The sequence below is a fragment of the Mustela putorius genome, unplaced genomic scaffold (genome assembly GCF_011764305.1).
Source record: "Mustela putorius furo isolate JIRA1106 unplaced genomic scaffold, ASM1176430v1.1 tig00003834_pilon_pilon_pilon, whole genome shotgun sequence".
Taxonomy (NCBI): Eukaryota; Metazoa; Chordata; class Mammalia; order Carnivora; family Mustelidae; genus Mustela; species Mustela putorius.
The window spans coordinates 73,495,373-73,519,350 of NW_025421987.1; the positions used below are offsets into that span (position 1 = coordinate 73,495,373).

The window sequence follows — 23,978 nt, forward strand, 5'->3', positions numbered from 1 at the left end:
AGTCCTCAGAAATTACTCTGAATTGTGCTGAAAAATTATAGGCCAATAAAGAACTGTTTATATAAGAATAGCTAATATTTATTGAGTATGTGTATATGCCAGACATTGTATTAAACATTTTAATGCCTTCTCTCATTTAATCTACGACACTGCCAGGCGATACTGATTACTATCATATCCTCTCTCTTATTTTAAAGAGAAAACTGGGATGAAGTTCACGTAACTATTCAGGGGTAGAGCTAGAATGTGAACTCAGAATTTGAATCTGGGAGCAACAGGCCCAAGGAAAGAGAAGCTTCCCTTTTAGAGAATAGAGAAGTCAGCCTTTAATCGTGGCGTGTTTGATGAAAAATCGGTCCTGGAACTTTTTTTTTTTTTTTTTTTCTGGAGAGGTGGGAGGAGCAGGGGTGGGAGGAGCAGGGGCAGAAGGAGAGGGAGAGAGAGAATCTCAAGCATATTCTCACCCTCAGTCAAGCAGACCCCACCCTCAGCACTCAGCATGGAGCCCGACCCAGGGCTCCATCTAATGATGCTGAGATCATGACCTGAGCTGAAATCAAGAGTCAGGCACTTAACCGACCAGGCCCTCCAGGCGCCCCAGTGCTGGAATATTTTGATCTTGATTTACCTTTTTTCTCTCAACCCTGGTTCTTCCTGGTTCCTCCAGTTCCCTTTCCAGCAACTTCTAACAGACACTCATCCCTCTCCACCCACGACGAACTGGAGATGGGGCTCCTTTATTTTCATTTTTTCTTTTGTTTGGGATTTTTATGTATGTATTTATTTTCCAGGGCTGTAAAAATTTTACATTCCATCAAAATAGCCAATGAAGCTTCATTTTCTACTTAGTACTTGAAGGAAAAAATATTTTGTTCCCCAAACATTGAACAGTGTTATTATTATTATTTTTGTTTAAAGTATAGTTGACATACACTATTTTAGTAGTTCAGGTGATGGGCCTCCTTTTTGGCGTAACCTCATAATCTCCTGAGTTGAACCTGATCACATATTTCCCTGAGTTCCTGAGGCTGGCCTGGCAGCCAGGAAGAAACTCTTCCCTTGAACCTTCACTGAGGGTTTCCTCTCCTGTTTGGCCCCCCGCTGCCCTCACGTCTGCCCAGTCTTGCCTCACACTGCTCGCCGTCCACCCCACACACCTGCTCCCACCTCGCCACGTTACAGACAGCAACAGCAGATGCAAAGAAGGGGAATTCAAATAAAAGGAGAGCGCCCTCCGTCCTGGGCTGCCCACCACCCTCCAGTGCTCCATCTGGCTTAGAAAGGACAGAGAACGGTGTCCAGGACAGAAGTGAGAAAAAGCACATGGCCAAGTGCCTCACGCCCTTGGTGCCTGGCCTTCCCTTCTCCCCTCCACTCCGCACATGCTCCGGGCTCATCTCGCCAGCCCTATAAAGTCTCCTCAGTGTCACCCCTCCTTCCCCCTTCCCTGCTGCTCCTCCTGCCTCCACGCAGGGAGGAAGCACCCTGTCTGTCATCTGGATCTTTCCCTTTCCTCCCCATAGCTCAACCTTCCATACTTCCTACCCACCAACTCTCAACTTTAAAATGAGTATAACCTGCCCCAGACCATGTGAGCTTTCTCCATAGTCAGGTTGCTAGACAAGGAGGTCTGAGTCTCTATTCAAACAACCAAGATACAGTCTCAGGGCTCCAAGTTTGCCTCATGTTCTTTCCACTGACACACTGAGGAGACAGTGGTACAACAGCAAGAGCCATAAGAGAGAAGAGTTTTGACTCTATAAAATAAAGAAGTACATTAGATGATGTTCTAGCTTAAGGTCCAATGAATGTTCTCTATACCAAGTATGGCAACCCTGTGACTCTAAGAAAATTCGTTCTGACTTTTTTTTCCCCTTTTCGTTCTGATTTCTGAAATAAATTTGAAATAAGCCTCGGAGCACAAAAACGTATATATTGAAGACCGCTGGTATAGAAAAATGTCAACTAAGTGTTTTTCTTTTACGTAGTTTTCTGTCGATTTTTAGTTTTTACAACATGAATATTCATTTGAACTAAGAAAATCACTTGTCATACTAAACCACTTCATAGTATTACTCAACATGACTTTTTGTCAGGGCCTGGAAAAGGGAATATTCCTGACAGTTCCGCCCTCTCATGAAGATTCCACTTCACAGTCTCACTCCACTGATGCCTACAGGCTGCGAGTCCAGAGGCAGCCCCTCACACGAAAGAATAACACAGGCCTATCTGAAACCCCCATGGCCACCTACAAATATACCGAGAGCCCATGGCCTGCTCCCTCTTTTGTTTCCTTTGCTGAGATACAAATGTGCTTCTAACCTTTCTCTCCTCGCTTCTTCTTTGTTCTGTCGATATGGTCCTTGAGTTGAATGCGGACCTGTCGTTCGTTAGGTTGGTCTCGTATAAATGGATGCTTCATCAATTGTTCTGTTGCTGGTCGCTGGCTGTGATTCTTTACCAAGCAGCTCTCAATAAATGACTGGAATTTTTTTGACCTGCCACACGAAAGAGAGGAATCCACAGATAAAAGACAATCCAAAGAAAAAAGCAAACTTCCATTTTCTAAAACACGACCATGAAAAGAAGAAGAAAATAGGTTCCATTAGCCAACACAGGGATCAACCAATCACGGAGTAGGTCTAGAACTTTATTAGGCAAAATGGGGTTCAAAGCCACTGTCACCAACAGCACACAGTTCAGGCAATGTATGGGAGTTACACGCATAAGAGCATTTTTGCACAGTTTATGTGTAATATCACCCATGAGACCAAAAGGAATTGGAGAAGAGAAGGACCTTGGTGAGACTCATATCTGGAAGGTATGTTGTAATAAGGGAGCCTGACCTGAGCTTTAAAGAAGGAAGAGGAAATCACTCTGGGAAGACAGTTCAGGGAGGCAGGAAAGGGTGAAAAACGAAGGCTGGGGTTGAGCACACTACACATCGGGAGACACTGAGGTAAGCTGTCTAGATGAGGCAGAAAATGCAAGCCGGAAGAGAGCAAAATCAAGGTTGGGTAGGTAAGGAAGAGTACATTTTATAGAAATGAGAAAGACTCTTACTTGGTAAAGTGAACTTGGTTAAGCAAATTTTCTAACCAGTGATTTCAAAATTATTTTTGCACTTTGCTCTCTAATTAATAAGAACAGGGTGTATGTGTATGTTTTTTTATCAACCTAAGGACTTGGAAGTTTGGGGACTAAGTTCATACCAGAAGTGCACTTATCTCTCTCTAGAAAGGCACTATTTCCTCAAAGATAAACCCTGTGCCAGAGAGGCCCAGGGCAGGGGAGAGCTGGTGAGAGACACCACGGCAGTGAGCAGGGGAGGAAGTCCACACTGTGGTAGAAACAACGGTGGACTTTCGCTATGATTCATGAGTTGGGCATGCATGTTCTTGTTAAGAGTTCCAAGAAATTGTCCAGCATCATAAATAATTACTTCACGACTATATAGCATGCCTTTCTGGTGTGTTCCACTGGCAGCTTGGCATATCACCCTCAGAGGCCTTAAGGGAACTCGGGTGGCCCTCTCTGCTGCCCTGCTCTGCTCAGAGCAAGAGGGAATCCATTTTGTGCTCTCCGTCGCCCTCCTGTGGAGTGCTGTGGAGTAACATGAGCGGATCCCAGGAGCCTGCTTGCCTGGGCTGGCCGGCATGCCCTCCGCACAGACTGCAGGCTTGAAAGCTGTCCTTGTCACGCAGAACACAGCGGTGGGCATGTTATTTAAAATTCAAATACAAGAGGCCATTCACAGATGCACCACTCTCCCCTTCGGCCCAGGTCAAAGCAGTTTCTCATCTTACTCGTGATTTTAAAGGACTGATTATTCCTATTTTTATCCTCCCCAAATTTCTAAGCTAACTTCAAGCTTTTAAATTATTTAACATAGAAGTAGATGAACCCAGCTATGCTTGGGGTCACTCCGGCCACCCTGTGGACTGTGAAAAACAGTTGTAACAGGGTGGACACTGTAGACACCTTCTTGTGTGTCCTTCATGGCCTCCGGCTTCCTCCACACTGGCAGTCTCCAGTGTCCCACGGGCCTGAGTCATCTCTAGCCAGAGCACCCCTCCTGCCCCCAGATGCTTGATGAACGAATGAATGCCCCCATGGTTATCAGATGTGAGTTCCGGACAAGTGTGCGAAATGGCTCCTTTCCAATCTGTGCTTGTGAGGGACAGGAAGGGAGGTTTGGAGAGGACACAGTGTTGAATACGCTTTCTTTTTCAGGCCCACCAGCCAAATCTGTGGAGGCACAAACGTGACACCCTCTCTCTAAGGAGAGACTGTGGGAAAGAAGCCTCATGGACTAACGGGCTGGCCTGAGGAATAACTTGAAGAGAACAAGGTTAACCCGCATGAGGAAACAGACAAATTCCACATGGCGCTTTTCTAGGTAGAAAAAATCAGTATTGAGAACATAAAAACAAAAACAAATTAAGACAGGGAACTGTTAAATATTCAGGAGAAATGCAAATGAAGGCGCTTTTTTTTCCTGCTTGCAACTAGAAGGAAGTGCTTTCTTTAATAAAGTGCTCAACTATTAATTAGAAGGTGCTAAATAAAAGAAATCACGCCCAATTTAAACATGAGATCCAGGTTTGAAAAACTGTACATTCCATTCCCTAATACCGACGCCTAAAAGAAGGCAGTGGCATCTCTAGGAGGAGGGTGTGTTCAGACTTCAGCAGAACGAACTGCGGTACAGAGCCCTTCTTCTGCCACCTCTTCCAGTGGGAAGGGACCTTCAGAGATCTTCAGGAGAATAACTCTGCGTCCAAAGGTTGGGCCAAGATGTGCAGGACCACAAAGCTCATGTCTTCTCATATCTCATGTCTTCTCATGTCTCATGTCTTCTCATGTCTCATGTCTCATGTCTCATGTCTTCTTAAAATGGTATCATTTGAAGAGAAAATAATCCTTCCTTAAAACCAATCTTCAAAGAAAGATTCATTGGCTCTTAGTTAAGTTAGTGTGACCAAAGAATCAATATGCTTAATTACACGTTTAATTAAAAGTAAAAACCCTTCCCCTCAGTTGCACACCACTTGACTATTTCCCAATTGGTCTAATAGGTTTAAAGTACATTTCTATAATTTTATTGTTTGCATCTCTGCTGCTGGGAATTTAGCTCTGTCTCTTTAAAAAAAAAAAAATGCCCAAGATTAATCATACTGATTCCCCCAGGACTGGCCTGGAGACAAAGTTCATGTTTGGTGCTTACAGTGGGAAGTCCCGGATCTAAAACCAGCCTCACCAAACACTTTATCTTCCTGGAGTTCTTGGCTTTTATATTTAATTGTGTTCGAGGAATTAAACATGCCTGAAAGATTATCACATTAATCATTATAACCAGTTTGTCTAAAAGTTTTCGGTAACCTGGGACTCCCTAAATGTAGTTTGAGTTTTCGAATTTGCATTTGCCCAGAACGACCCTTCTCCTCTACATTGGGCTCTATCACTTAACTGTTGTGACTTCGGGCAGATTATTTAACTTCTCTGTGCCTCAGTTTCCCTGGTTGCTGATGGTGATATTGTTAGGATTTCTCTCAAAAGTCTGCTGTGATGATTCAGTGAATGAACACATGTGAAATACTTAGCACTGAGCCAGTTACATCATAACCTGTACTTATGTTTGCTGTTGTTGCGACTACTACCATCGCTGTGTTCACAAGGTCCCGGCAAGTCTGATCATCACCAGGCTTAAACAATGGGAATCTCTCTGCCTTTAGGGCTGGAGGTAGAAATTTGAAGTTCAACCTCTGTGAAACCGAATAGTGTAGTGTTCTTAAAGGGAATTATTTCATATATATTTGGGTTAGATATGCTAGAGGAACAGTCAACGGGACCATTATCTCCAAGGAGACCACACAAAAAAGGTTAATTTAAAAAATCCGTGCAGCAATTTTTGTTTTGATTTTAACAAAGTCCAAAGTCACATTACTACTAGAAAATTCAGTTAATTTGAAGTATTTTCTGATATTTGCTTTCTACTATTATTATTTCATTTAGAACACACACATACACACACACACACACACACACACACACAAATAACTTTGTCATTTCTTAAAAAACAAAAGTGTTTGGGGCGCTTGGGTGACGACACAGTCAGTTGAGTGTTGGGCTCTCCATTTCAGCTCAGGTCGTGACCTCAGGGTTGTGAGATGGAGCCCCACGTCAGGCTCCATACTCAACGAGGAGTCTGCTAGAGATTCTCTGTCTGTCACCCCGTCCCACTGCACCCCCTACCCGTGGTGCTGCTCTCTCTTAAAAATAAATAAGTAAATCTTTAAAAAAACACAACAACAAAGAACAGTGCCTGACAACCTACCAAGAATCAGAACTGGTGTCTCATAAAATAGTAGGAGGGACTATAAGCTTTGGAGTGAAATCAGAAGGCAAGGATTCTAGGTTGGATCTAGCAATGAGGAGCCTGGGAGCCTGGCTAAGCCAGTTCACCTCACCAAGCCTCTGGTCTTCATCTGGAGCACAAGTGTGCTGGGCCAAGGAACCTCATGTCTCTTTCCAATGACAGGCACTTAAGATTTTTCTTTTTTTTTAAGAGACGTATTTATTCATTGTATTTATTTATTTAATTTTTAAATTTAAATTCAATTAATTAATATATAAGATATTATTCGTTTCAGGGGTAGAGGTCAGTGATTCATCAGACTTGTATTAATGTCCAGAAGCAGTTACGATTTTTCTAATGATCATCGTCAAGCACTTCTTTGCCTGTGTAGAATCATCATATTGAAAGAGCCTGGGGAAAGAAACAGACCAACCCTCTTTTACGGGAATGAAGTTATCCCCGAGCTTCTCCAGAAACTCCTGTGGGAAACTGTACCATTGGGTAGGGCAGGGAGCGGGGGTGAGCATGGTGGGAAGAGAAAGGAGAGGAATTGTGTTGAAGGAGATGGTTGGCCCATGTGGGTGGAGTCAGGCCATGTGTAGAGAAGGAGGAGGAAACGGGAGTCCCAGCTCACTGCTCATTTGCCCGTGGTGACATGGAGACAGGGGCTGAGAGCATCCTTGGCCTCTAATTCGCAGAGGTTAAAATCCTCTCAGAGACCTAATTACTGAATGGCTGGGCCACCTGGGCATTGACGGGAGCCCTGACCACATGACTTGCTGGGCACTGAGGCCTCTCCTCATCTTGCTGATGGGGGGAGGAAAGGGCCAGGTTCTGGTGAGTGGGTACTTCCCCCAACGCCCCCTGCCAACAAGGAAGGGGCAAAGAGCAGTGCTCCTGCCTTTCTTTTCCTAATATTAAAGCACAGGAAAATAATGTTCAACTAAGGGATCAGTATCCCATTCTCTATCAGTCAAAACCTTGAACTTAAGAGACCGGATGATCCAGTAGAGGGAACAGGGGTGACAAACCTGGGAAACTAACAGATTGTACAGACCTGTGCAAGGAACATAACCCACCCAAGCCTCCGTCTTAGAGCTGCAGAACTGAGGACTCAGAGCACCTGGCTGGGGGTTGTGGTTAAAATCATATATTTATATATAGATGTATACATATATATAAATATAATATATATATAAAATATAATATATATATATAAAATACACATATATATGTATTAAACACACACACACACACACACACACACACAGAAATTACTGAGTCTACAACACACATATGCCTTATATGTCCCGTATGTTGTAGGTTCTGCAAGTAGTTGGGAATGACCCTCAACTTAATGCTTATTATAAAGAGTTCATGGCCCATCTCTACCACAATGGTGCCCCCTTTGGCGGTGCTTTGATATACACCCTGAGAATAGTGTACTTCCTCTATCATTCATCAGCCAGAAAATACACGGAAAGAACATTTTGGAGTTTTGGAGTTTTTGGAGTTTTTGAGTTTTGTTTCTCTTGATGGGCAGGGAGAGGGATACTCTCCCTTAAAAAATGAAAGAAAACAGCTAAAATATTTCACTTCCTCCCAAACACTAGGGCATATTAAAGCAAACCCTAACTTATTTTAAATCGCTTTGGACCTGGTTATTCAAGAAAGTACTCTGCAGCGCTTACATATTTTCACTTAAAAAGTTGAATTCCACTGGGGTGCCTGGGTGGTTCAGTTGGTTAAGCATCTGCCTTCAACTCAGGTCATGATCCCAGGGTCCTGGGATCCAGCTCCACATTGGGTTCCCTGCTCAATGGGGAGCCTGCCTCTCCTTCTCCTGCTCCCCCTGTCTCTTTCTCTCCATCAAATAAATTTAAAAAAAAAAATCTAAAAAAGTAGTAAAAAAAAAGTAGAATTCTATTGTGGAGAATTGGGAGCCACATCCTGTTTCCTATGGCCTGGGGCAGGGACTGCAAGGATTGGGGTGGGGGGTGCGGCGGAGTGGATGGGCTGCGTGGCCATCTTATAAAGGCCAGGTTCTGAGTGAGAAAGAGTCTTTCACCAGGGCTTCTGTTTTCCCACTCACTCTCTCAAACAGCCAAGTCATTTCCCCTCTGTCTGGCAGTGCGGCACTCCCACTCCTCACTGGCTCTCCTTTGGAGTCAGGGAGGCTGGGTGAGATGGAGGCCTGACCTCCTCACTGTCCATGGACTGATCCAGCTCCTGGCAACACCACTAGAATTATTTCCTGTTGTCTAAGGTTAGAAGGAGAAAAGCCAGCCTGTATTTTCCTTATTCTCAAACAAGGTCAATGCAGAGTTGCACTTTTTGGGAGCGGGATCAATGAAAATCCCAAACTGCAGTGCAGGGGCTGTTCATCCACTTTGCTAAGGGAACAGAGAGGTCATGCAAAGGACAGTGCAGGCCCAGGATAAGAGGAAAACAGGACAAGCACAGTGACCAACAGACTCCAGCTTCAGAGCTGGGGAGAGGTGGCAATGGGCAGAAGGGCCACCTGGTACCCTAAAAGAAGCAGGAGCCACTCAGCCGTGCAGTAGTGCCTCATCTTTGCAGAAAAGGCCCGAAATCTGAATGTGGTGCTCAGTCCCCAGATTCCTAAAAGTTGGTAATTAATACCAATGTTCCCAAGACACGGCGTGTGGCCACAATGTGCTGACCAAACGTAACACACGTGTGGATGGCAGTTTGTCCTCTGCGGGCTGAACCCCGGAAACATCTGTCCAGCAGGGAGCAGGGAGCGGGAAGGGAGGGCGGGCACAGGGTAAGTAAAGCCCACTATATACAGTGTGTATATGGGGGGCAGAGAGGCTTGGCACGAAGAACAAGCAGAAAGCTAGCAGAGGGCTTTGGTGCTTCCTAGGAAGGAACCAAGACAAATTCTTTCCGAGGGAGCCTGTTCTGGGGAGAAGGGAGGAAGCAGGGTGTCCAGGCCTTGCTGGTCATGTGCCGTACAGGTGCCCAATGGAAGGCTGTTGCTGGGGAGAGAATGACTGGCTCACACAGTGACCCTCCGGAGGGAGGAGGAGCAGGGCTGCTCCCCCTCCCTCGTTTCCAATAGCAACCCTCAAGCTCTTCCTCTGCCGGCCTTGGCAACTCGGGGCTGCCAGTCCCCTCTGGCTGGTTCCCTCTCTTCCCTGTGTCATGTGCCTTTCTCTTGTCTCACCAGGGTTGCTATGTCACTACCAGGTGACTGTTTGATTTAGACTGCTCTCTGTGTAGCGGAGGGTGAGGTTGTGGGTGGGAAGGGGAGAAACATAACGGTCCCGGTCCCAGTCCAGGGTGATTGTGAAGTGATCATGAGTATGAAAAGGGGCAGAAAGGTCTTGAGCCTTCATTCTCTAACAGACCAGAATATGCCTCTAGAAAAAGACAGGGGATCCTAAGTGGTCCAGGAATTGGCCCCAGGCCAGGGCAGTCAGAGATTCAAGAATGTATTGGGAGGTATCAGGATACACCATATACACAGGGAGAAGAAAGGAGCCATGAATTTTTGTTACGCAGTGATAAGGTACAAAGACACTGATATACGTACACACAAAAGTGCAACTTCTGGTGTAACCTACAGAACTGTATTTCCCAAACTCGAGTCAGTCGTATATTACCAACACAATTTTTTTGTTTGCTTGTTTGTCTTTTAAGTAGGCTCCACACCCAGCCTGGAACCCAACAGGGGGCTTGAACTCATGGCCCTGAGATCAAAACCTGAGCTGAGATCAAGAGTCAGAGGCTTAGCCAACTGAGCCACCCAGGAGCCCCTCTGCCAACATAACTTTTAACTGGGCTCTTCCATCATCCAGCCTAGTACCACTTGGTATTTTTCTTTAAATTAGGTCAATTTCTGGTGTGAATAACTTTATTACATGGGAAGTTTGTATCACTGCCCCAAATAAGGAGCCAGTATCATGTGTCATAAAGGGAAAGTGATAATAAAAACAAATGTTACAAATAATTATGCACAGACCAGTGAAATCATCCCTCATGTTACCAGGTGTGTGTATGTACTGAACGGAATTACCATGTTAAGGAGTAGAAGAAAAGCCAGCCAACCTGGCCAGCTGACTCTTGGAACTCTCACCCTCTCTGATGAGATGTCTTGAGCTGTCAGGCAAGCTATTTCTTAGGAGGCTGATAAATCCAAGAGCTTTCATGTTATTACTTGGGTTCCACGACTCACTTTAGCTACTAGCTCCTTACCTTGATGGTGTGGTGATCAAGACTTGCGGCGCAAATAGTAGGTACTTAATACCTGCTTTAAGATGAGTGATAACCTATGGAAAGTCACCCCCCAGGTCTTGGTATATGTTGGTCTCATCATGCAGCTCGACCTAAGGATCTGAGCTCATCCAAGAGAGCATCGCAGGAAGACCCTGCCCTAGGATTGGCAAAGCCCCGAAGACCAGACTCACCACTTCTTCGACTTCAGGCGAGGTGCTGGGTTCCGGGGGATGAGGAAGAGGGCTCTCATGGGATGCATGTCGCAGAGAGCTGCAAGAGACCAAAGCAAGGGCCAGCTCAGGTTAGGATGCCAAACCCAGTCCGAATGGCTCTGAGGCCGCACAGGCCCAGTGAGCAAAGTCAGAAGACTGTCAAGCTTCTATGTGCTGAGCATTCAACAGAGCGGATGTCGAATCACAGAAGTCTCATAAAATTTGCATATCAACTGTCCACTGTTAACATTTCTACTTCTATTTCATATGTAAGAAAACCAAGTTAAAGGGTCAAAGTCTTTGCTTTGCTATAAAAAACATCTCAGATTCAGAGTGAACAGTATCAGGGTAACGACCACATGGAAATGGCAGGTTATTCTTAATTTGTAAAAGTCTAAGTCATAAAATGAAAGCTAGATGGGCCATTTCTTACACACTGAAGGTTCATACACATGCAGTGCTATCCGCATAAATTTTTTAGAGTCTAAAGCACTAGACCAGAACACCTTTCTCTCTGTATTTCCAAATATCCTCATGGCTTTTCAGGTTTCATGACAGGCTTGTTTCTGGGTTTTATTTGTTTGTTTGTTTGTTTGCTCACTGGCCCCAGGAAGAACAGAGAGATGGAGGCAAAGAGGCTCTGGTAAAAGAGTTATTAAGATATCTCAACCTGTAAACATGGCATTATGGTTTAGAGAGAAAGCACTCACGCATTCTTATTTTAATCAAAATATTTCAGTAGTTTACTTCTCAAAACTCTGGGGCTATCTTTTCCTTTTTTTCCAGAGTAAGAATATAGTCTCCTTAAAAACTAAAGGATTGTGGGAGTAGACATTTATTTTTGGCCCCCTCTACTACTCATCAAGAATGATAATATGAGAATAATATTTTGGACTGCAATATATGATTTTTCTGATTCATAAATGCCTATTAGCATTGCGAATGAAGGGAATTTTGTCAACAGACACTCCAAATCAATCATGCTACAGATGAATTCTACCAACTCTAAAGTGAGAAATACAAAGCCTAGGATAATGGGAAGATAAACAGCCCTATGAGCAGAATGACCTGCCAGGCAAAGAAGGGTCAGGTCCTCTGGAAAGCAGAGGCCAAGGCAGCACTAACCACGTGAGAAGATAGTTCCAGGGAGAATTCCTGCCTGAAAGCCAGTGGGGAGGGGGCCTGGTCGGCTGGCACACCTGTCGCATTGCTCTGCAAGTCTGATCGGAGTGAAAGCGAGAGGTGGACAAGGCAGATGAAGTGTGTGCTAGACCGAGGAAAGGAAGCGGTGGACCTGAGGGGTGAGAGTTTGTGTCTTCGAGAAAAAGGCCTGCCTTCTATCCCTGCCACGCTAGGACACTGGCTGTGGGGTGGAGCGGGGCCCCGGGGGCCGCACCAGCAGCTGGACCCTGGGTGAGCCGGCTTCCTGCAGGGAAGTCCCCGGAGCCTGAGGTCACCGGCAGCACGTGGCTGCTGGAGACCCTCGGCAGCACGTGGCAGCACCGACACGCCAGAGGACAAGGCCTTTCCGACGGACGGTCCCCGACGGCCCGAGGCTCGACCACTTGGCCTCATACCTAAAGATCCGAACAGCAGTATCATGCGAGGAGGGAGAGCCACGAAGTACAAGGGTTTGCATAATCGCGCGCTGGGAACCCGCTCTGATTCGTGCTGCGCTGGAGCTCCCGGGCTTTGCGGGTCGGCCCCAGCTCTGCTCCGAGCAAAGAGCAGATCAAGAATCAAGGACGCGCGGGATCCGTCAAACAACCCACATTGCCGGAGTGCCTTTTCCCTTTCCTTCTTTCCCCTCTCGACACAAGATCCTCGCGCGGCTCTGAAACGAACGGATTCCTGGCGGCGCTAAGACGACTTCGCCCGCTCCAACCCACAGCCGGCTCCGCGTAGCGGAAGGAAAGCCTCGCGGGCACCTGGCAGGGAAGGTGCAGGGTCCGCGGACAGCAGCCCCGCGACAGATCGCACCCGGACGAGGGTACTTACGGGGAGCACCTTCTGCCATCTCGATAGCGGTGATTCCCAGCGACCACAGGTCACTCTGAAAGAGACGAAGGCACACACATCACAAATGCAGGAGACGGAGAGGAAGCTGCTTCAGCTGCTAACGGCTCCAGAACTCCCTGCAGGAAAGCCAGTCCTCTATGGACCCGCTTCATCCAGGAAGCTTCAAAGTGGCCTTTATTTTTTTTTTTTACTTTTTGTGGGTAGCATCTTTCACGGTATGATCTGACACACTGCGGATTTTCAGTAAATATATGAAAAATAAATATGAGGTTTTATAAATGAATTGATCACCAAAATTTATCTGTGGATCAAACCATATGAAACTGGTATGATTTGGCTGTTTTTTTTTTTTAACACCTTTATTCAGGTATAATTATCATAGAATTAACTGCTTCTATTTCAAGTGTATCATTTGGCAAGTCTGGAGACGTCTGCCCCTGGGAAACCATCAAACAGTCAGCACTAAATATACCCAGCACCCCCAAAACGTTGTACTTGCTCCTTCGAAATCTCCCCTCCTGCCCTTGCTGTCCCCTGACCCAGTTCCTGCTCTGAGGCAACCGCTGATCTGGTTTCTGTCACCGTGGGCTAGTTTGCAGCTTCTGAAGTTTTGCAGACATTCAATCATTCCATTTCTCTCTGGAATGTAATGGACAGTGTGTGGGAGTACTTCCTTCCCTTTTACTGCCGACTGCTCTTCCATCCCGTGGCTATCCCTACTACAATTTGTTTATCCATTGTGGATGGACATTTGGAGTGTTTCCAGTCTGAGCTACGCCAAATAAAGCAGCTACAGAGGTTCCCGTACAAGTCTTTGTATGGACATAGGCTTTTATTTCTTTAATGTAAACACCTGAGCTACGCCAAATAAAGCAGCTACAGAGGTTCACGTACAAGTCTTTGTATGGACATAGGCTTTTATTTCTTTAATGTAAACACCTAGGAGTAGAATGGCTGAATCATATAGTAGATGTGTACTTAGTGGATTGTCTCTGACCTACGAAGACAGCAATTTCAGACGGTTTAACCAAATGAGATGAGGACAGGGAAACTGTTGGGTGGCGCCGTTCATGATAATCTCCAGTGCCCAGGACAGAGCCAGGCACGTGCTTGATATGTTTGTTGAGTGAATGAACAATATCTTCTATCATGTAAGAAGGCAATATGCAAAACAGAGAGCCTGTACCCTTAAGTTCTTTCTTATGGTAAGACTGACTTTTACATTCTTGTCAGAATTTTCTAGACTGTGCCATTACCCCCTCCTGTACAATCCGAGTCTGCAACAGCATGCTTCTCCCCCTCTCTGTGTCTATGGCTCAGGATGTTGTCCCTAGGGATTGTCCCTAGGGATTGCACAAAAGGGAGCCAATCAAAAAAGGGGGAAACCAGATAAGGAAGCTTGCTGCTTCAATGCCCCTGCACACTTGGTAAGATCATACAATGTGAAATTTGGTTCAATGGCCTACAATCCTGATGAAGAATCTCACCCTCCTTTCATTTTCAATATACCCTGCATTTTGTATGTCATTCTGAATTCTCTCCTCTAACCTCTTGCAGATGACAGAGATCAAAGTTAAGATTCCTTGTTCTTTCCATCAAACAAATTTCAAGGCAACAAGAAAGGAGATATACCTAGAAAAGGGACTCTGAAATCCATGCTGAGCCATTAACCAGAACTAAACTTCTGAGCACCCCGTGAGTGACACCCAGCCCTGTTCAGCATCGGGACTGAGACCCACACATGCCCACAGGGGGCTTTCTGGCGGGGGAGGGGTGTAGCCTCTTGCCTGAAGTGTCATCTACTTTAGAGTAGGTGTCTGGGACACACACTAACCCTCTACAAGGACTAAGGGGAGATTCCTTTAATTCATGAGCCTATAAATCAGTTCACATGTTACATGTTCTCAGTTTGACTTGGGATAATAACACACCTGCACGATATCACTGTTCTCAGATCCTAAGTCACCTCTCTGCTTAGAACACAACTCAAGAAGGCAACTCTTGTTCTTTTTCTTTGTTACATCTCAAGATGTATTTAAAGTTGTCATCACACATGCACACACACACACACACACATGTTTGCACAGCCCAGCAAGTGACTGAGGTTTCCTGGGGGCTCCTGGCCTTGCTTAGGGAGGCCCCACTGCAGCTAATGGGGAAAGCCCATGCCCCTACTGTGCACTGACTCAGGAGCAGTAACTGGTAAAGCAGAGAACACAACACTCTCTTACCTGGGGCTTTAGGGTTGATCAATATAGATAATCATTTGACAACATGACAGAAACACCAAGTCAGGGGTGCCTGGGTGGCTTAGTCGGTTGAGCATCTGCCTTCAGCTCAGGTTGTAATCCTGGGGTCCTGAAATCAAGCCCCACATCGGGCTCCTTGCTCAGCAGGGGGTCTGCTTCTCCTTCTCTCTCTAACCCTCTTCCCCACTTGTTCATTCTCTCTCTCTCTCTCAAAAAAAAAAAAAAAAAGAAAAAAAACCACTGAGTCACTCACAGTGCAGGAGGTATTAAACAGGAAACACAGCAGGAATAGACTGGAGATGGTAGGCTGTGCTATTTTGATAGTATTTCAATATCTCTAGGACTTGGTGGTTCTATCACTTTCCCTCTATCTCCAGAAATCAAGTGTTTCTCTCATGTGCAATGAGGTACAAATTCAGAGGTGGTGGCCAGGCTCTCTGTCCCTAAGGGCCACAGGAGAGTCAAATTTAAGTGGCCTTCAACTCCTGGAAGTTTGAGTGGGTCTGAAAGCCAACTGAAGGCCAACACTTCGAAATGAGAGGGTTCAGGAGAGAAGAGCTCCAGGCCAATCCTCAGATGGGGAAAAATCATACAGAAAACCCAGGCAACCATCTGGCTCTGAGTCCTTGCTCCAGCTCTCGCCTCTGCTTGCAGCCATGACCCTAACTGTGTGCTGGCTGACATCCTCCTCTCCGTGGAGCCTTTGCTCAAATGCCATGTTCTCGGTGGAGACCCCCGACTGTCTCCTCGGGCCCTGCCAGACCTCATCCCATTTCCCACTTTTGTGCCCCAGAGAACGAATCACCCTCTCACATCTGTGTAATTTACTCATTCCTAATCTATACCGTGTTACGTTTACTGTTTGTGTCCCGGGCCCCAGCGCACACAGAATGGATATAACACAAGGTCCATGAGGGCAGGGATCTTTGTTTTGTTGCCTAGTTTATACCAAGTACCCAGAGCAGCACCCAGCACACAGTAGGCACTTAAGAAATAATTGTTGGAGGAAGGAACAAATGAAAGACGCAAGAGGGAAAGGGGCCAAACCTGTGTTCTAAGACTGTTGGACTCCTCGCAGGGCATCTCCCTCCTTCTATTTCACAGACAAGGGGAAAGGAGGTACCCAAGACCACAGAGCAATTCAGCATCGGCTTTGGAGCAGAGCCAGGTCTCCTGTCCCCCAGGTCACTTCTCTTTTAATTGTCATCACGACATAAAAGCCCGAGTACTCATCTTATAAGTGAAACTTATGAGGGACCTATAAAAGAATTGTTCCAAATTCCTACTTCATTTACGGGTAATGAAGGTGCTGGAGACTCAACAAAGGTGCTGAGATCCAGAGAGGCACCTGAAAAACCAGTGCTAGGAAACTGGCTTCAATTTCCCAGAGGCAGCACGAATAGTCTTCGAAGTCCGATGAACCTGCATTCAAATCCAGATTCCCAACTACCCACAGAACACCGCTCAGAGCTTAGCTTGCTTAGTGTGCAACAGAGCTACTGGGACATGCATGCACACGGGTCTGCTGCCTGGCACAGTCTCGGGCCCACAGTAGAGCTCAAGCATATGAATTTCCTTCTTCTCCACTGTTAGGTAAGCTGTCTGTGCTTGCCCAATACATTCTTCTAGGAGTCACCTCTCTCTGGTTCTGGCAGACCTTGTTTGTTGGCTAACCCCACAAGCATTTTTCGGTCCCCATTTCCCTTGCTGCTTCCAATTCAGAGCGTAGGAAAACTAAGCTTGTTTTTCCAGACTCCCCTGCAGCGAAGGAGGATAGGTAAGGATGAGAAGTAGTTCTGGCCAATAAGACACAGATGGACATCCTCTGGGAGCTTTGGGGAAAGCTTTTGTTTTTCTTGATATGAGTGACAAACACAGTGGATGTCTTGACAACTCTTTCCCACTTCTTAGTGCCTTGAATAAAAACATGATATCTAGAGTTACAGCATCCATTTTGCAACCATGAGACAGTAAGTCAACAAATTAATTACAACAGGGCAGAATGGTAGGAGCCTGGGCTTTGAGTATATCCATGAGCTACTACACCAACCCTGGACGGCCTGCCTCTAGACTTCTGATGATGTAAAGAAACTTAAGAACAGCCAAAAGCCTTCCCTAGTGATAATATATAGACAGCAATAATTTGAGGGGAAAAATTCTGACAGTAGAAAAATGGAGAGGTCCCAGTTGTTAGGTGATCTTGGTTTACCCCCAAAGGAAGCAGCAGAAGTCAGGGAAGAGAGAGGTTTCTCTTATTCAGGACACATCACCTCAGATCCCCTCTTAGGCAGCTTCCCCCCTAAGTCCCAAAATAATCCCTTAGGAGGGTGTGACTCTCCCAAGTCCTATGCAACCTCTGTCTCATGACCAGGCCAGAAATTGCTTCTTCTTTAAGCCCTTATTTGATATCATCATTAGGAATAAATAAATAAATAAATAAGTGTGTGTGTGTGTGTATTATATATTATATAATACACACACACACACACACACACACACACACACACATTTCCCTTGGGGTTCTCTTCCTTTCCAAAAGGCACATTTATATTCCTGGCCATATATACCCAGAGCTTCTTGTAAGCTACGCTTAGCTGCCCATGCTAGACAGCAATAAACGTCCTTGACGGGACTTGTTTTAAGCCTTTGGATACATTAGCAAGTCCCAAAGACACTTCAGAACTTAAATACGGGAGAAAATGTTCCAATTACAACTGGCAAGACAGATCACAGGAGACGAGAAAGGGAAGAGGGGGGAACAAGATGGGGAGAGAGTCGGGGAGAGATAAGTTTCCTTTGTGGCCATGGTGTGACTCGTTTTGGCAGGAGCTGGGTAATTCATTATTCCGAGGCGCTGTGCGGCCTGGCCTGTGGCATGATTAATAGCCCAGTCCTGTGTGCGTTACGAATGGAACAGAGACAAATTCTAGTGCCTCTTGAGAAGGCTGGGGCGAGCACGCAGCTTCCGGCCGGTGTGGGGTGGGGGTGGTCAGCGGGCAGGCAGGAAACTTGAACACAGCCAAAGAGCACCCCTTTTGGGGCTCGGCTGCCCAACCCATGAAGAAAAGGACACTTGCAGATGGCTCAACCAATTATACAAGGAAAGAGAGGGTTACGGGGACACAGTAAAGAGCCCCTGCCCCTTTCCCCTCCCCCATCCCGTGCATGAAGAGGCAGAAAGAGCTCCTGCTAGACAGACAGACAGACTTAGATTTGACTCTCAGCTCTGACAACTAGCTTGCAAGCCACTTAACTCCTCAGAACCCATTTCTTGACCTAGAATGGGAAGAGAACACCTGTCTTGCAGAGTTAATACCAGAACTCAATAAGGTGATATTTATATATACACACACATATATATGTGTATGTATATATATATACATACACACACACACACATATATATATATACATACATATATATATATATATAAATACACAGTGCTTAACACAATGCAATGCAAATAGTGGAGACTGCACAAACACTGGCATTGTTATCACTGACCGGCAGTGCAGCCAGCCCACCAGGGTCAGGGATGGTGGCAGTGAGCTCTGTCATGTCACTGCTCTCAGCGAAGTCACTGAGATGATGCAGGCATCTTACAGGAAGCAGAAGGAAAGGGCATATCCCACCTCCTCCGGCCTTGTGGGCTCCCTTTCCTGGAAGAGCCTTGTGGAAAGCCAGATGGACAGGTAGAAAAGGGGTTCACTGAGTGCTAGTGCCATTATCCCAAAGCAGAGGATAGCAAGGTAGTCTAGACCCGACAGACAACAGCTGGCACAATAACTGGCACAACCAGGACAGTGGACTTGACCAAGTCTCATGGACCAGAAAACAGTCTTCTGTTGTGACGTATTGTTATTCTCTCTGTGGCAATGCTCCAGTTGGAAAAACGGAATTGTATTTATTGCGTGCGAGCCCTAAGGGAAGCTCCTTCGCCTATGGGTAGAAGTTATGGAGAAGCAGGTTCTGACTCAACATAAGCAGACAAGTAAAGGTGTGTCAGACAAATATGAGGTTTGACTCATATGATGTGGCTGGCTTTTTTCGGTTAAAAAAAAAAAAATGACACACAAGCACAAATATCAACTATAATAGGTCGAGGAGCTCCAAGTGTTAGGCACAGCCTGTCACAGCTCAGAAGAGGTGGGATTCCTCACCTTTGGAGTACCACAAAGAGAACACTAAGGGCAAATTCAGAGAAGCCACAACCACCAAGGGCAGAGTGTCTTCTGCTGGGGATGTGGAGAGAGCCAGAATTCTGAAGGAAGAAGGCAATGAGCTTGTAAAGAAGGGAAACCATAAGAAAGCTATTGAGAAGTACAGTGAAAGCCTGTCCTTTAGTGACATAGAGTCCGCCACATACAGCAACAGAGCGCTCTGCCATTTGGCCCTGAAGCAGTACAAGGAAGCAGTGAGGGACTGCACAGAAGCCCTCAGGCTGGATGGAAAGAACGTGAAGGCGTTCTACAGACGAGCGCAAGCCTACAAGGCACTCAAGACTACAAATCCAGCTTTGAAGACATCAACAGTCTTCTGCAGCTTGAACCGAGAAACGGCCCTGCCCAGAAGTTGCAGCAGGAAGTTAACCAGAGCTTAAACTAAAGATCCAGAAGGTTAGCGGGAAACCTCTGCCGGAGCTCCCTCCTCTGTAGATGTGAGCTCACTTTATTCTAATGCAACCTTGGGATCTACGATCTAGTCTTCCCATTTCATGGAGACTCAGAAGGTTTCAATAGCTTCCCTAGGTTAACAGACAGGAGGCAATGTCTACATTGTAAGCCAGTCCTGTCTGACTTCAAAAGCTTCACTCTGATTCACTAGGCCTTACACTTATATATTCTACATTCTATGTAAAGAGCCAAGGGGTTGGGTCACTCGAGATCACTGAGGATGTTCAGGAACAGGGAGCAATTTAAATAATTCCATTTCCCACATAAAACAAACTGAGGGCAAGAATCTTCAGGGCCTCGTTCATCCACATTTGTTACCTGACCCAAGGGGAAATGTTAGAATAGCTTTATTACCTCCAGCTGGGGACATGCAGGTGGGGACGGGGGGTCCTGCTGTGTCTCAACGAGGACTTCTAGACAGGTGGATAGGAGCATGAAGCCATAGGAACGCATTTCATAGGAATGTCAGCTTCTTACGGGTGATAATAACACGTATCTCTATCATCCTTCCCTCCTTCCGAATAAGGCAGGGAGTTGTTTGACTCTCAGCAGTACACTGAGGCCGGGCCTCACTTGGGAATGTAAACCTCATTCTGCAATCTGAGTACTGTCCTCTCGCATCACACCCTGCGTGAATCTTGGTGACGCCCCATGAGTCGCGATTTCTCCTTTCAGCCTGCCTGATTCAAGCCAGTTATCTGTAACATGGGAGCCTGCGAGCTCGCTCCACAGCCCCAGTACAACATTCACCTGAGCCCGGAAGAGACACCCAGGGCTGCCAATGATCCACGGCACCTGTGTGCAAAGTCCCGTAAGCAGACTTGAGGTGACTAACATACAACATCAGTGCAGGTTGGGCCAGAGGATGGGGCGGGAGTTGGGGAGTGAGGGAGGGGCTATGCTGTTTCACCGGATTTTTCTATACTAATTTAACATAAAAGCAAGGTCAGTTTATGGGGGGGGGCACAGAACAAAAAAAATACATAAAATAAAATATATAAAAAATATATACAAAATAAAAACGTTAAGCTCTCCATTCCCACGTCATATATCCATGGGGTAGGGACTAGTAAGACTAGATGTTGTGTACTCTATACACCGTGAGCTGCTCTTAGCGTTTAACACTCTATCTTGGGATCTGTCCAGCTTCAGCACGCACGCTGCCTCATTGCTAAAATGGCTGCATGGTATTCCACTGGCCAGATGCTCTTGGCTTCACTCCACCAGTTCCCTATTGCTGAGAATTTGGCTGCAGAGAACTTTCATTAGTGTGAGTAGTTCCGTTAAAGCAATAGATCCACGGGACGGTAAAACCCTTGACAACTCCCATCCAACTGAACTGAAATTCAAATTTCAAAAATAACAATTTAAACAGCTTAGGAATTTTGAATAGCTTTCTTAATTTTAAATCTTTGAATGCTTGTTATTAAATGAGAAAGCACTCATTATTGCCCCACACACTTATCAGGGAAATGAAACCTTTCCTTTTGCCTGAAGTGTTTTGACAGAATTTCTGAAAACAAGAAAGGAAGGGCCTCTAGGGGAAAGTGAACACACCAGGCGTATGAGATTCTGGTGTTCGTCCTTAGGGGTTATTTCCAATCAGTTACTTACCATGCCTGGTAGGTATCAGACAAAACCAGATTGCACCGAAAAGCACGAGCTCTTCAGATGACCTTCCTACAGAGGCCTTTCTTTTATTGAATTATGGTAGTCCCTAGAAAAATCTATACCAGTCTTTGAAGTTATCTTAAATAGTAGATATCTCAAGGTACTCATATAGTAGCTGATAATCAATGACTAATAAATCAAATAATAAAATTATATTCTTCTCTTACATTGGTCTGTATTTTTAAGGAAGGGCTTTTGTGAAATCTAACAAAACCTGGTGGCTTTCAAGTCATCTTTTATTGCAAACATACCCTCTAGGTAAGATCTACAGCACATGAAAGCCCAAAGTGTTGACACACGTTTCTGAGGCTGGGAGATAACGGCTGGGTCAAATGGACCAGGGAGGCATGGTACCAAACACCGGAACTTGGACGGGGCTGCAAATGAACTTTATGTATCAAAAACTGCATGGACAGATGAAGCTTGGCTCATTCTTTACATGTGGTGGGCGTTTAATAAATAGGTGCTGAGTGAATGAAGAAACGGTTTTGAAAGGCAACATATTGTCAAGTTTTCTCCTGGTGACAGACCACATTCCTAAGAATGGTGAGCAGAAAAAAGGATAAAATCTGGTGCCAAGAAAGAAGTAGAAAGATTATATTTCCAGAATCACTGCCTCTCTGGTTCACTGTAAAGGTGTGAGGGGGTTGAAATAAATCTTCCCATCTGCCCGGTTTTCCTAATTCACCCTTTTGTTCTGCCTGTTCTTGTACCCATGACAATGACTGGTGAGGCTCATATTCTTGCCATGGCTTCATCCGCCTCTCATACCACCTGCACTTATGACAATCCTAATAAAGTAATTCTCACTAAGGTGTAAATGACTAATATAGTGAAACTGTTCTTTCATCAAGATTCCTTATTTTTTTAATAAAGGACACTGAAATTAATCATCAGTTTATTAATGTCTTAGGATACTTCTATAGTCACATGGACCTTCCAGTACCTCTGAACTTACCCTGTGCTGCACAATCCCCCCGTGTTTACTCAGACACCAGGCTTTGTCCATACCTAGAATTATGCATTGGCTCCAAATTCTTTCACTGATCCCAAACTATTTTCCTTAGCTTTAATCCGAGGAAAGGGGATCATATCAGTATACTTCTAAGCTTTGGCTTTGCCAAAAAGAAGTTGTCTTCTACTTTATTGAAAATGACGAAGTCACAGTGACCGAAAAGAAGTCCCACATAAAGTACAACCACTCAGAATAGTTAGAAGGCTAAACCAAGGGTAAAAGTTTGAAACACCCTGATTCTCTATGGTATGTTATAAAGCAGTGAAAAATATCCGTGTCCCAAAAGCAAACTAGTTAGCGCTTGTTAAGTATAACTATTGTTTGGAGAATTACTTATAGTCAATTAGGATACACATATCTGGTCTGGGACATATATTTTCTAGTGGTTCCTCTGAAGGGATCTGCAAATTAAATTATTTAAATGTGCTTATCATTAGCAGTTGAAATAAATGACATTTATTTTGGTGACATTAATTTTTAACTTGGCAGCTGTTTTCAGACAGATTGTTGTCAGGTTATTACAGTGACTAACTTTGAGAGGAGAAAGACATTTACAGGAGATTATTTTGGTTTTAGACTTTCAGCTTGTATTTCTCCAAAGAGGCAAATAATTTTGTCAATGCCCTGAGATACTGGGTCCTGAAGACATTGCAATGTTTGCATCTTTGTGACCTGATTTCAATAATAACTCCACATGTGGAGAACTAAAAATGTTCTTTAAAAAAGAAATTCTTCAAATATACTGTTCGGAAGCTGTTTTGTGGGTAAGTTGATTTATATAGGAGTACATCATAGAGGAGCGGGGTAGTATATTGGTAATCTTCTGAAAAGAGAGTTGGAAGATGTGTGTTCAAGACCCAACTCTGAGAAGCCCAGTAACTTTGTGTAGAGGGTGACAGTTGGAAGATGTGTGTTCAAGACCCAACTCTGAGAAGCCCAGTAACTTTGTGTGTACTTGCAAGGGCCTCGGGCCTCCGTTTCCCATCTGCAAGAGGAAGGCATGTGGAGGTGACCACTAAAATACTTTGGTGAAAAGACCATGCATCTGTGAAGCCAGTGTGGATAGTGTTAGATCTGGCCTAAGGTTGTGCTGTGGTCTATACAAAAACCACAGCATATCTCTTCATCTATTGCACTGAAAACCCACAGTTCCTACATCCCATTTGCCTCCAATTTTAACGTCTCAACTTTCAGCCACGATTCATGACTATAATGTCACCTGACATTGCAGCCATGAGTGGGATAGTAACCCCAAACTATGTTTGATTACTGGCTAGTAAAATGGAAAGGGTGGGGGGGCTTCCTGGAGAAGGGAACAACTGTCACCCTCTACTTAAACACTGCCTTGAATTTATTAGGAAATTGCCACTTTATGATACAAAATAACAAGCCTCAAATCAAATTTCAATGAAAGAGCATGATAGTCTACAAAAATAACATGAGGTAGCTACCAACATCCCATTTTTTCGCTCTCATTAAAAAGAAACTTCAATAGTTAAACTTTGAGCAATGGAGAAATGAGAAAGTCTATTTTTAATC

At 45.1% G+C, this 23,978-nt stretch overlaps 1 protein-coding gene and 1 pseudogene across 8 annotated transcripts in view; one reads left to right on the plus strand and one right to left on the minus strand.

The window, feature by feature from the left end:
• The window catches only part of TNIK (TRAF2 and NCK interacting kinase), a 380,814-nt gene that overhangs the window by 95,145 nt on the left and 261,691 nt on the right, over window positions 1-23,978 (minus strand). For all 8 annotated transcript variants that reach the window (XM_013058317.2, XM_013058316.2, XM_013058315.2 and 5 more), the window contains exons 8-10: window positions 12,811-12,865; window positions 10,792-10,870; window positions 2,323-2,498 (exon numbers count right to left, since the gene is read on the minus strand). In XM_013058317.2, coding sequence (XP_012913771.1) covers window positions 2,323-2,498; window positions 10,792-10,870; window positions 12,811-12,865 — 310 coding nt within the window. The remainder of the gene's footprint in view (window positions 1-2,322; window positions 2,499-10,791; window positions 10,871-12,810; window positions 12,866-23,978) is intronic.
• LOC106006194 lies at window positions 17,043-19,721 on the plus strand (annotated as a pseudogene).